Source organism: Gobius niger, assembly GCF_951799975.1.
Source record: "Gobius niger genome assembly, chromosome: 1".
Lineage (NCBI taxonomy): Eukaryota > Metazoa > Chordata > Actinopteri > Gobiiformes > Gobiidae > Gobius > Gobius niger.
In genome coordinates, this window is record NC_136852.1 from 36534075 (window position 1) to 36548138 (window position 14064).

The window sequence follows — 14064 nt, forward strand, 5'->3', positions numbered from 1 at the left end:
GTGCTCACGTCAGACCTTGGATGCTAAGCAGGAAGGGCCTGGTCAGGACTTGGCTGGGAGACCGTTTGGGAACACCAGGATGCCTGGTGAATGTAGTGAGTGAGTGAGTGAGTGGTTGGAGGTGGTCGGAGGGGCCGATGGAGTCAGGACTAAACACGGCAAGGCTAAAGCTAAAATCTGGAACAAACTTCCTGAAGATGTGACTCTGACCATGTTCTTTCAGCTGAATATGACTCCGAAAGTACTTTATCTACCCCTCTTTGCTTTTAACTTCATTGATGAAGGATTACATTGATGCAATATCGTCCCCTCTTTTGGACGCCTTTATGAGACAGCCAAGAGACTTTAGTTCACCTGTGCTGAGAGAGAAGACGTTGGACTTTGGCACAGTTTTTCTTTTTCTTTCATGTGGATAGGTCCAGCCGTTACAAAGGTATTAACCATAAGATGAGTCCTGTTACCATAGTTACCGCAATAAGATTCTGAGCTGCACCGACTTTATTCTACAGGCTGTTTATACTGTTGTGGGGTCACATTAATACAACCTATTGCCTAGTGTATGAATTGAGCTCTACAGTTGGGGAGCACAGTCTCCATCTTAGGCTCTACAGGAGTGAATAGGTCACTACGGAAACGTCAGCCGTTGTCCGTCTGTCTCGATCGATCAGGTTTTGTTCATTGATACTGTTCCTCTGCTGCTCAAGTCTCTGGGCCTGACTCAGAAGCGAAGACAGACTCCGGTGTAAACCTGGCTCTGTGCTGCTGGACCATCCGCCGCTGCCATTCCTTTATCTCTAACCTCACTCCAGCTCCTCCCCTTTTCCTTCAGCAGGAAGTGACATCACATCACCGCAGGGACCGGCATTATAGCAGCTCTGCTATAATGGACGACAACAAACACGGCTTCATCCATTAACCCTGGCCCCCTCCCTCCCCCCTGGCCCCAGTGTGCGGACCCTCTGCTTTGCTTGGGCTCATCCTCGTGTGTGTCGCATTTCAAACCCTCGGAGCTGACGCTATAAACGCTAACGCTCCGGCGGTGTGTTTGTGGACGCCGATCGCTGCGGTAAAACGGAGCGCTCCGTTTTTACCAAACCATTTCCATCTTGGAAAACGAGCGAGGCCAGGACCAGGCTGGAACGGCACGAGGAGAGACAAAGAAGGGGAAAGGTTCATAAAGAACTATAGGGTTAGCGCTGCAGAGAGACATGAACAATCTTTCAGTGTCTTGGGTTCAGGTCCAGTCACATCCACAGCTCACATTATCACGGTGGGTTCGTTCTGAAGCTTTACACTTAAACTACTTTGGATGGAGACCAGATTCAGTGGACACAATGGACATATCATTGATTTCATGTCATGGTACATTCAGAACACGTCTGAAGTGTCAGAATCGCTGTCATTGTGCGAATCCACAAAGTGCTTTCAGAGGCAGAGATGGGTTTTGGACAAAAGGCGCTGGCTGCTCTGCTTAATGTCCACGACACTGGGGGCCGCCATTGCTGTAGTACCTCCATATCGCCGCTAGTCCCCCATTGAAAAGCATTGGAGTTTAGACACCTTAAAAACAACTTTAACGCCTGGTTTCTATTTTTTCAACACTAGACTAGGCTAGATCTTCCTCCTGAGATAACGCTGGGTTAGTCACAATTTATGAAACCAGGCTGGTTTTTGTGAGGAGAATTTTAGAAATCTCGTACTTAATGAGGGTCGGACTGTTAGCATTGGAGCAGCGTGAGCTACACGTCACGCAAGGGCCGAGTCTACAGTGAAGATCCCGCCCTTATGCCCTTTTTAGGAACATGCTTCGTCAGAGCTGGGGAGGAGGAGTCTGTAAATCCTCCATGAATTCCCCCACGACCGTGGTCATTATGGTAAACGGGGAGGAGTGAGCAGAAGCTGTCCATCAATATACAGTCTATGGTTTTGGAAGAGGCTCTTGACTAGGGCCGGGTACCGTTAAACCATACCAGTATGGAATTTGAAAAAAAAGATTTAGGTGCTACTGGTATCAAAAAATAATAGTATCTAAAGCAGCTGTTCATCTGGGCTGTAGTTATCGCTCTGCAGTCAGAGAGGGAGGGGAGGGAGAGAGAGCTCGTCTGAGGGATTCAGGGTCGGGTCCGAAGTTAGGATTCCAAGGTTCGGGTCTGGACAGGCTGGTGCATGGGTCCAGATCCGGACGGAGGTCCATCGTTTAGTGACCTCTGCTCTACATGCTTTGTTTGTAAACCTGACGCTTCAGACGCATTTGTTTTGAAAGTACCCTTAAATTTCCTTAAAGGAATAGGCCACCGTTTTTACATACTGAGGTATGCTTTGACGAGTTCTTTAGGACCTGTCTGGTCTCCTTGAATCACGTAAACACAGCGCAGACGGCGTTAGCATTTAGGCCTATTCCTATAAGCTGTTCTGCTCTTTTGGAGAACCGACTATTCCGTGCACAAATAAACCAGGATAAACATCTCAGCAGCTTCTCACTGAAGCAAAGCCCTGGAAGAGTCCAGTTCTCTGCGTCAAAGACTTGAGATAGTACAATAGTGTTTAATGTGAGTGTTGTGGTAACTGCTTTAGCCTTTGTTAGTTTCATGAAACCCACATGAGCAGATGTAGAGCAGATGTAGTAAGGACCTTCGTGAGCAAACAGCCGAGCTCTGTGCCGTTCCAGCCTGAAGAGTCTGAGATGTTGTACTTGAAGTGTCTGACTGTTTCTGCTGGTTCTTTAGATCATGTGTAGTCCATGTTCAAGGATGTAGGGGACCAGGATGTGTTTCTTCACTCTGACGGCACACAGTCACGCACATCCACTCACAAGCCAGTCCAAAACCTTCACGCTTCAGTCCAAGACCTTCAGACTTCAGTCCAAAACCTTCACCCTCCACACGCACCAGTTCCAAGCAGGACATTTAGTTCTGTAGACGTGCCTCTGGTTCTTGTTTCTCTGCAGCAGTTGGACTGAGTACTTTAAAACCCAAGGATGAAGCTATGGATGGGAGCAACTTCTAAGTAACTGAGCAAGTTAGCGCCCCCTGTGGCTGAAACAGAACCTGAACATTTGTCAATTATAAGAAGAGAGATTTGTTGCTTTAGATAAGTCACAGAGGACGTTAAGGCTTTCAAACGGAGCTGATCCCACTGTGATCATTACGTCACATTTGTTTGTCTAACTATTCCGCTTGTCGGTTTATAGCGGCGTAATCAACTACAGCTTTTACTCTGTCTCTTCACTTTGTTATTCATTCAAAACCATGCAGCCATCGTTTCTAGCAATCTGTCCCAGGTGTCCATCACCTCCACGCGAAACAGTTTATTATTTTACATGGGACTTCTACAAACACCATCAGGAAAAAGGTCACGATTTAGATCTCCCACAAATTCCCATTTCTGTCCCTGTTTTTAACAAGGACAATCACCCCTGTATGTAAACTGCTGACTTCGTCGATTTCTGAAGTGAAAGCACTCTGATCATCTCCGAGTTTACACGTTGTAATTAACAGTTCAAGCGGCTCCAATTCAAGAAATCACAAAGGGCTGAAACACGGCCACCAGGGGGAGCTGTTCCCCAATAATGACCTTTGTAAAGGGATTTTTGGGCCCATTTAGACCGTGATAATAATCTAAAACCGCAGACCTTTTGTGTCTAAGGGTCCTCATGACTGTCCTTAGGATTTATTCTTCCAGAAGAACACTTTCAGCAAAGTTTGTGATGGCCAAAAATGACGTGAGATGGCCTTAAGAACAAATCTGTACGTAAGAGCGTTTCCTGAATGAGGCCCATTGTTTCCGTCGGTGAGTGAGACGGTTCTGACACTGGGGCAGAATACTTTATTGATCCGAGAGTTTGTCAGTACTGTCATAGTGAAGGAGGAGCTGTTCTCACCCTAGATGTTGCTCCCATCTATAGATTGTAGGAGTGGGCTGAGTCACAAATTCCACAAGAACAATATGAGACGAGATGGTTGAAATTCACCACATTTTTAGGCTCTGAATTTGACTGTAGAAACTCTTGTGGTATTTGATCTTGTGAGATCTTGGTCCACCCTAAAGAGAATCCTACCCAGAGATAAAAGCTTTAGACGTTGTTGTAGTCCTCCAGTCTTCCTCAGTCTTCCTCAGTAGATTTGGATCAAACTCAGACCTCATACACAGACTACACCACACTGAAGGAGGGCTCTTTGGGCCGCCACATCATCACTCACATCAAGCACATGCGGGTGTGGTCAGTGGGCGGGACTTGTGGGGGGTGTTGTTAGCCGGTTAGCGCTGTGCTAACGCTGTGTTGCCCCCTCCGTATGATCTATTTTAGGATAGGAAAAGTGGTAGAGCAGAGCCCGAGCCCAAACTGAAACCCTCTTTTAGGTCCATCACGGGCAGCTGCGACCTCAAACACCGTAGGGCGGACGGCGACTCCACGGTAAGACAGAAGCCACGCCCACTTCCTGCTTTACCTGCTTTACCTGTCTCTCGCCTGTCTTTCACTGTGCGTCCCATTCCCGTGGCGTCTGCGTGTGATATAAGTGTCTGCAGTCGCTGTCTGTGTGTGTGTTATGTCTGTCCTTCACTGGGGCGCCGCAAAACCCCAATAAAACCTCCTCCATCCACCCAAGCAACAAATCCTTCAACGGGATTCACAACGTTTAGGGCTGGGTACCATTACAGTTTTTTATGATAATGAAAACCTCTACTATGGGTCGTCCAGAACCATTTTTCAAAGGGATTTTGGATCTTATATAATAAATAAGCTGTTTATGTAAACATCTGTAGAAAAGTCTATTTCAAAAGTGGATTTTCAAAAGTTAATAAATCATGAATTAGATAATAACAAAAAACTTCAAAATGTCCAAGTGTGCAAAGTTTGAAGTCTGTAGGAGCGACAGACACAATGTGGAAGAAAAATGACTCTTTCCCAAATAAATCTCTGGAGAAACATTGAATCAGTGCAATATTTAATAATGTTATGAAGATTAGGGATTTTTATGTTTCCAGGTGAAAGTTTATATGTTCGAGACCAATTTCACCCAAAGTGTAGTTTTGCCTGCAGTGTCCCACCTTAAATGAGTTTCATTTATTTGAGCTGAAACAACACAAGTCACTTCCTTTAAAGCTGTCCCTGGACATATTTTTTTCGGTTCCTGCTTTCCATACATGTATTTGTTTTCCCAATACCACACTGTATTGTTTAATGGTACCCATCCCTGATTTTTGTCAGAATAGAAAAGGGCAAATGTACTTACACACAGCGTAACATTTTGGATTCTGCAGCGACAAAACCTGCTCCTAAAATACTATTATTACAATGATTAATCAATCAAGTTGTTTTGTACTGTCAGTTTCCTTAAACATTAAAACAATGAAACCATAATCAGTGTAATGTCCGAGCAAATGTCGTCCAGATAAGTGTCATGGGCAGATGGACACGTGATGAGGACCTAACATACTGTTTTCAAATCAAAGTACAGAAACTACGTGATGAGGACCTAACATACTGTTTTCAAATCAAAGTACAGAAACTACGTGATGAGGACCTAACATACTGTATTCAAATCAAAGTACAGAAACTACGTGATGAGGACCTAACATACTGTATTCAAATCAAAGTACAGAAACTACGTGATGAGGACCTAACATACTGTATTCAAATCAAAGTACAGAAACTACGTGATGAGGACCTAACATACTGTATTCAAATCAAAGTACAGAAACTACGCTTCAAATATACTGTTCAAAGTAAAGGCTGCTCTGTCACAATAAATACGATCGAAAAAGTCTTGGTCGATTTAGTGTCACTAAATATTGTGAAATATATGGAAATATATAAAATATAAAATATATGGAAAAATATAAAATAAAATATAAAATATATGGACTTTGGAGCCTTTATAGAAATGTAGTGGAGCAGAAAGTGTCGTACTTATCTTTCAAAGGGAGCAGAGTAAAAGTAGAAATACTACTCGAGCATAAAACACCTTTCTTTTTTTTAAATACAAAACCATTAAATGTGGAAAAACTTGCAATCCATGTTTCCTAATATTTATGTCAGTAATCTACCACAGAAGTTTCAAATGTGTATCTTTACATTTAAAAAGCTCATTCAAATGCAGGTACTGTGTGAAATCAAATTCTATTGGGTGAAATGTTACGCAGTGTGGCTTTAAGTTTAAAAGTGTAAAAGCGAAATCCAAACAGGAATGAAGAAGAAGATGCCAAACCCCATTGAACGCCTTTCAAATTGTTGTTAATGTTAAAATAAGAAAAAAAGAAATGAACGAGCAGTTTCTACTAATGAAAGTGGATTTACAGCGCTCTCAGTGAAGCCACGCCCTCTTCCTGTCCACACCTGTCTTCACCTGTCCTCACCGTCTGATAAATGTTTTTACTTTAGTGTTTTAACTGTCTGTTTTCCTGTCCACACTCTGTACGTCACATCAAGGACATAAGCCACACCCCCTCGCCTCACCTGGTTTTAACACCTGTCCGCCATTTTTACCTGTGTATACGCCGTAAAACCCAAGCCCATGCTTTTCACGTTTGTTGACCAAGTAAAACGTCTTGGATAAGAAACGATTACACAGAACTATCCGAACCAAAGTCAGTGTCTGGAAGTTCAGGCAAAAAATATCATTGGTGATATTTGATGACAAAGGCCCAGTACCAGAATCTTCCTTTTTTTCAAAACATTAAGCATAAATGTCTCGTCCAAACTCGTTCCCAACTTTCCTAAAGCATTTTTAATGTAAAGTGCAGATCCTCCAAAACTCTTCAGTAAAGCACTCAAGTAAATTGACTTTGTTACTGACAAATGTCAAAATTCAAGCTTTTTCATGCCATTTTCATGCCCAAATAATAAAATAAATAAACAATAATAGTGGTGATTATGTAACTTTGAATGCTAAAAAACAGCGTGATATTAGTTCATATTTGACCCCTTAGAGGTACATAATGCACCTTAAAATATACAAACTTTACCTCAAAGAGAACTGCCATTCCCAAAGTTTAGAACATCCATCCAAAACTGTCTCACGGCCCCAATAATAATCATTTACTCCAGCCACATTTGCTTTTATTACAGCTAAAATTACAAGACAACATGTAGCAACGGCTGCAGCTAAATACTGATTTAAAGTAAGACATTTTAGTAAATGTACATTTATATTCAACATCTATTTGTTTCAAGTTCTGTAGTACCTCTGAGGACCCCCAGAGGGTCCCCTGTAGTACCTCTGAGGACCACCAAAGGGTCCCCTGTAGTACCTCTGAGGACCCCCAGAGGGTCCCCTGTAGTACCTCTGAGGACCACCAAAGGGTCCCCTGTAGTACCTCTGAGGACCCCCAGAGGGTCCCCTGTAGTACCTCTGAGGACCCCCAGAGGGTCCCCTGTAGTACCTCTGAGGACCCCCAGAGGGTCCCCTGTAGTACCACTGAGGACCACCAAAGGGTCCCCTGTAGTACCTCTGAGGACCCCCAGAGGGTCCCCTGTAGTACCTCTGAGGACCCCCAGAGGGTCCCCTGTAGTACCTCTGAGGACCCCCAGAGGGTCCCCTGTAGTACCTCTGAGGACCCCCAGAGGGTCCCCTGTAGTACCTCTGAGGACCCCAGGGGAGTAGAGGAATAAGGGGAAAATGGACACAAGGTGAAGCTTTGACCAAAAAAATAGCCAAAACTTATGCAGTAAAAGTATTTGCAAAAGGTCATTATTTTCCCCCAGATTAGCTTTATTCATTTAGTCATTTTGAATGCCCCGTGGAAACCCTTTGTGACCACGAATACCGCACAGGGGAAGAAATCCGGTACAGTGCCTTTAATGTCTGCTGACCTGTCTGACAGACCTGTCTGCTGACCTGTCTGCTGACCTGTCTGACAGACCTGTCTGACAGACCTGTCTGCTGACCTGTCTGCTGACCTGTCTGCTGACCTGTCTGCTGACCTGTCTGACAAACCTGTCTGCTGACCTGTCTGACAGACCTGTCTGACAGACCTGTCTGCTGACCTGTCTGCTGACCTGTCTGCTGACCTGTCTGACAGACCTGTCTGACAGACCTGTCTGCTGACCTGTCTGAGAGACCTGTCTGCTGACCTGTCTGCTGACCTGTCTGCAGACCTGTCTGCTGACCTGTCTGCTGACCTGTCTGCAGACCTGTCTGCTGACCTGTCTGACAGACCTGTCTGCTGACCTGTCTGAGAGACCTGTCTGCTGACCTGTCTGCTGACCTGTCTGCTGACCTGTCTGCAGACCTGTCTGCTGACCTGTCTGCTGACCTGTCTGCTGACCTGTCTGACAGACCTGTCTGACAGACCTGTCTGCTGACCTGTCTGACAGACCTGTCTGCTGACCTGTCTGACAGACCTGTCTGCTGACCTGTCTGCTGACCTGTCTGCTGACCTGTCTGACAGACCTGTCTGCTGACCTGTCTGACAGACCTGTCTGACAGACCGGCCTGACATACCGGCTGGACATCAGGATTATGTGAATGTCATAAAGCGGTCAACACAACGAGCTTGGAGTCTTTACGGTGTAACCTCATCTTCATTCCCTCACAGCCATGTGTTTGCTGAGCATCATGGCCGCCACGAGAATCCCCCCGGGTCGACGCGCTGCCGAAACACCACGGTGCAGCTCAGGTCTGGTCCCGGGCCGGAGTCCCGGTTGAGTCCAGGTTAAAGCCCGGTCCGAGTCTGGGTTTGAGTCCAGGGTCAGGGGGAGTCGTCCTCTTGCAAAGGGTCGAGGTTCAGCCTGTGTGGTTTGTCTCTGTCTGTGTCTCTGCCTTCAAACCGCCGGCACCTCCAGGATGTCAACATGAACCGCTGTTGGACCTTACAGGCGGGTTAACAGGAAAGCTTGCCTCATTGGTCAAAGTGACAGCCCGGGGATTCGAGTTAGTGTATGAAATCAGCAAAGGGAGGGTCTTTAGAAAAAACATTTTTATTAAATACTATTTATGTTACGTAAAATATCAGACCCAGGCGCCAATTATACACAATCTATTACATTTGTAAAACATCTAAACTTACAGACTATCACTTTAATTTTGATCATTCGGAATGATCATAAAATTGCAATATGTTTCCACAATAGAAACAATCATATTATCATTATGACTTAAATCTGTCCTGCGCTCAACTAGAAACAATCTGTTAAATAGACCTTTGGATGAAAAACAACACGGCCCTCAATGCAAAAAAACAACCCAGGACAGATGATGGCAAAAAAACATTTCCATACAATGAAAAACACATGTTACAATAATAATTATAATATATATTATATCATATATATTATAAACATATTATAATAATATAAATATTATGTGCGATAAAGAAATGTTTACCGTTTGTTACTTAGATTTTTATTGAAGGTAAAGGTTCACGCACGATGTTGATCAAACTTGCAATATAACGATCATATATTACTGCGATATTTACAAAACTGTTTCAACGGATTCAGTTTCAAACACACATTGGACGTAATTTGATTTTCAGCCAACTGGGTCAAAAACACTTCATCAGAAACAACACCAGGCTAAAACTTCACTAATTAGGACAATTATGATTAAAACTAAACTTTTGAACATTTCAAGTTGCTTTCAAATTTGAAAAAAATAAATAAATAAAAATCTCAGTCGGAAGGAAGCCTTCAGTGATGTTTTGATAAATTGTGGCTTCTCACAATGTTAGATCATCCAGTACTGTGATAGACCTATGAGTATGGAGTGTATGAATAATGCCTAAATTATAACCAGACTTTGAGCATCTAACAACTGTATTAGACTAATGCATTCATATAAGTAGAAGTCTGCAAGATTGAAAAAAAATGAGGAGAGATACATTTTAGCCCCTCCTCGTTCTTTGTGCACAAGGATTAGTTGCTGAGATTAGAAAAAATATAATTATTTAATGTTACTTACGAGACATAAAATTGCAGGATGCCTATAATTGTCTGGATTCTATTAAATCTGGAACACATTTAGACTTACGGACTATCACTTTAAACTACTCTGTGCTCCAAACTGTGCCATCAACACCACGCCCAACTCAGGAAGAGTGGATCGATACCAAAATATCGATATTCCGATACTAGAGCTAGTTTTGAAAGTATCGATCCTCATGCCTAGATATCGACATTTGCATTTTAATGTAAAATGCATCGATAACGGCATCAGATCGATATCAAAAACACTATCGTTCCGATGTGTTTCCTGGTATCACATCCCGTCCCTCCAACACACCATTCTCAAAGTCGGGGAGTTGAATGACGAGGGAGGTGTCTTGCCCAAAGATACAAGGACGCACAGTTTCTTTTAACTTAATCATCAATTTCAGCACCAAATGTCGAGTATTGGAATCTAGAAAGTTTCAAAAGTATTGACAATATAAACTACGTATATAATATAAAGAAATATATATTACCTGCTGCAATACCGTGAACGACCACTAGTGCGTTCAGGGCAGTATCGTGTAGCTTATATATGTAGCTTAACATATTATTTCCTGGTTTTGCGCTGGTCTCGGTTTGAAGGCAGCCTGTCTCTTCCTGTCTCTTTACGTCCATTTTCCCTCCTGATGCCACAAACTCCCATCATCCTTCTGCGGCATCCAAAGACCCATGATCCTTTGCAGGGAGAAGAAAGAAACCATCTTAACCGGACGTTTATTACAGGTTTTTACTACGGCTGTAACTTGGACTTGCTTTTCAGTCTTTGTTGGATCACTGACCTCGGTAACGTTGGCTCAAAGGTGTTTGAAACGTCATAAAAGCAAGATATCAGTAAAAAGTTCAAATGCTTACACTATTTAATGGTATTACATGTTTAAACTGCTCAAACATTTAAAAAAGGTTCATACTTGACACATTTGACACTTCAACATGAACATACTTTTTAGGCTTAACATTTGCTTTTGTCTCACTGGTATAATGCTTTTATGAGTCTATGATGTCACTTTCTGAACATGTTTTACTTTTGTTTTGGTGAAATCTTGTGACACTGTTTTCTTTTCTTGTAACTGTGCTGTAATTTCTCTGGTGTACCTTGTGCCAAAGCGGGTTTTTCTGTCGGACCCGCTGAATCTCAGGGAAGTGCTTCTGTGCCATCCGTTTTAATGAGGATCCCCACCTCCTCATTAAAGACTGGTCTGAAAATCTGTTTTGAAAAGTCACGGGCGCCACGGAGCAAGCCGGCCCCCCCAGCGGCGTGGGAGGGGCCTAACCATGTTTCTTTGTGCCCATCTCTCTCTCTTTCTGCACTTTCTCTATCAGTGTTTCAGTGGATTTGAATGGTGTCCCATACACACACTGCCTCTGTCCTCCTGCAAGAACGACCGGGTTCACCAGAGCACTTGCTAACACGCTGAAAACCAGCTAAAAACAGGATAACAATGGGCTAGAAATATGCTAACATGCTAAAAACATTTCGAAACAAGATCATACTATGTTTGAAATACAGCAAAACATGCTTCGAATATGCTAGGATTATGCTAATGTGCTAAAAACACACTTAGAATAGGCTAGAAATATGCTAATATGCTAAAAAAAACATTTCCAAACAAGATCATACTATGTTTGAAATACAGCAAAACATGCTTCGAATATGCTAGGATTATGCTAATGTGCTAAAAACACACTTAGAATAGGCTAGAAATATGCTAATATGCTAAAAAAAACATTTCCAAACAAGATCATACTGTGTTTGAAATACAGCAAAACATGCTACGAATATGCTAGGATTATGCTAATGTGCTAAAAACACACTTAGAATAGGCTAGAAATATGCCAACATGCTAAAAGCATTTCAAAACAAGATCATACTATGCTACAAATATGTTAAAATATGTGCTTAAAAACACAGCAAAACATGCTAATGATATGACAAGACAAGATAACAATATGCTGGAAATATGCTTATGTGCTTGAAACATGGCAAAACAAGATAATATTATGTTTGAAATATGTTAATGTGATAAAGAATAAGATAGAAATATGCTAATATGCTAAAAACATGGTCAAACAAGCTATCAATATGTTAATATGTTAGAAACATGTCAAAACAAGATCATACTATGCTAGAAATATGTTCATGTACTTAAATCACTGCAAAACAAAACAAATTTAAGCTCAAAATATGCAAATGCGCTAAAACAAGCTAAAAACATGCTAACAATATGGTAGAAATAGGCTAATATGCTAAAACATGGCAAAACAAGCCAACAATAGGCTGGAAATATGATAATATGCTAAAAATAAGAACAAGATAATACTATGCTGGAAATATGCTAAAGTGCTAATAATATTTATAGCAATAGGCTGTAAATATGGTGATACGCTAAAAACAAGCTAAAGACATGTTAAAAACAGGCATGAAATATACTAATTCGCTAAAAACATGGCAACATGTTTTGCCATTATATTTATTTCTTTAGTTTTAAATGTCTCGGTTGTACAGTAGAGAGCACACACACATTACATCAAACACACTTAATCCAAAGTAAAGTAAAAAGTGTCAAAAATGTGCTAAATACACAAAAGTACCTACACGCTGCCGTAGCCTGGCCAGTCAGACGACAGGCTTTTCCAATTCTTTACAAAGACGTGTAGTCTGTGATTGTGCATTATCTTTGTGAGTTCTGAAGGCCATGATTGACAAATGGATTAGCCAATCAGAGAAACACATGGTCGGTCCAACCTTAAAATTGAACATGAAATATTGCCAAATCAACAGGCAAACTACTGAACTATTTTAATTACAGGTGAGGGAAGTTATCAAACTCGAGAGACGCGTTACAAGTTTGTGATTGGATCGATACAAAACTTAGCGTTGGGGATTGGCTGAAAGCAGCTGCCCTTTCCAAAGAACAAGTCATTATCAAGTCAAGAATCATCTTGGCTGCTCGTCAGTTAGTTACATGTAAAAGTCGCTCTCCGGGTAAAAAAGAGGTTTAGTCGGACAATATCAGCGAAGGGCATGGCATAAAAAATAAAACCGGTGAAAAACACAACGTCTAATGACAAAATACATAAAGAGCTGAAAGGATATTGCACTTTTCAAAGACATTCTAAATGACCTGGAAAGTTTCACAGCAGGCAGTTTCACATTCACATTCATTTTTACAGTTGTTGATGCGTTATAGTTTTAGCTCTTAGATTTACAAGTATACTACGCCGTTTTTAAGCATTAATACCAGAAAGTAAAGGTATGGCGATGTTGATGGGTTTCTTTTCGTTTCTGCTTTGACGTTTGCTGCTCATTTGTGTCTTTTACAGCCGTATCCAACCGACATCACCGGGCAGCTCAACCTCTCCGATCCCTCCGTCAGCACCGTGGTCTAAGGCGACGACTGCAACACTCCGTCGTAGTAGCCCTCCATCGAGACCATGGACTGACTAGCGAAACGGCCAGTCCATTTGAGCAGACCAATCATCGAGAAGTGGCCCATCGTAGCTAATTTCAACCCTGCGTCTGCATACAAACCAACCAATCGCAGCCCTTCATCGAGATCCTGGACTGGCCACTCACAACCCTCCATCGGCATATGAACCGGCCAATGAAAGCCCTCCCTTTGAACGAACAGACCAATCACCGCCTTTTACCTAAGAAACCCTCCCTTTTCACAAACTAGCCAATCGCAGCCCTCCAACTACATCTAAATCGACCAATTAAAGACCTCCATTCGAACCACCGATTTCGCCGACCGATCAAAACCTCTCCGTCAGCGAAAACATGGCCAATTGGCCAATCTTAGCCCAGCGTTTTCTCAACTGACCATTTTTATGTTGCTAATGTCAGCCATCTTGGATAAGGCAATTTCTACTTGGACAAACAACTTAAGAATAGTTGCAAGCTGATTTTAATTCAACTAAAGTAAGCCAAACCAACTCATTTGATGTTGCAACTCTGCGGACATTTCTGCTAAGCTATATTTATTGCTAAACTAGTTTTTGGAAATAGCATTTAAAGCGCTGAGTTCATGTTTTTGCTGCTCTTAGGTTTTTCGTCCAACGTTAAAGATTTGCCAGACAATTTGCCACTTACGGCGACCCAAGAAACAAGAATATCATCCGTGTAGTAGCGTTTT

At 42.3% G+C, this 14064-nt stretch overlaps 1 protein-coding gene across 4 annotated transcripts in view; it reads left to right on the forward strand.

Annotated features, from left to right (window-relative positions):
• Positions 1-13748, forward strand: part of LOC306968205 (glutamate receptor ionotropic, NMDA 1-like) — a 94911-nt gene extending 81163 nt beyond the window's left edge. For 2 of the 4 annotated variants that reach the window (XM_079563527.1, XM_079563528.1), the window contains 2 exons: positions 4307-4414; positions 13253-13748. In XM_079563527.1, the coding sequence (XP_079419653.1) occupies positions 4307-4414; positions 13253-13318 (174 nt within the window). In that variant the 3' untranslated portion in view covers positions 13319-13748. The remainder of the gene's footprint in view (positions 1-4306; positions 4415-13252) is intronic. The other 2 variants (XM_079563529.1, XM_079563530.1) reach the window with 1 other exon arrangement.
• The last annotated feature ends 316 nt before the right edge of the window (positions 13749-14064 follow it).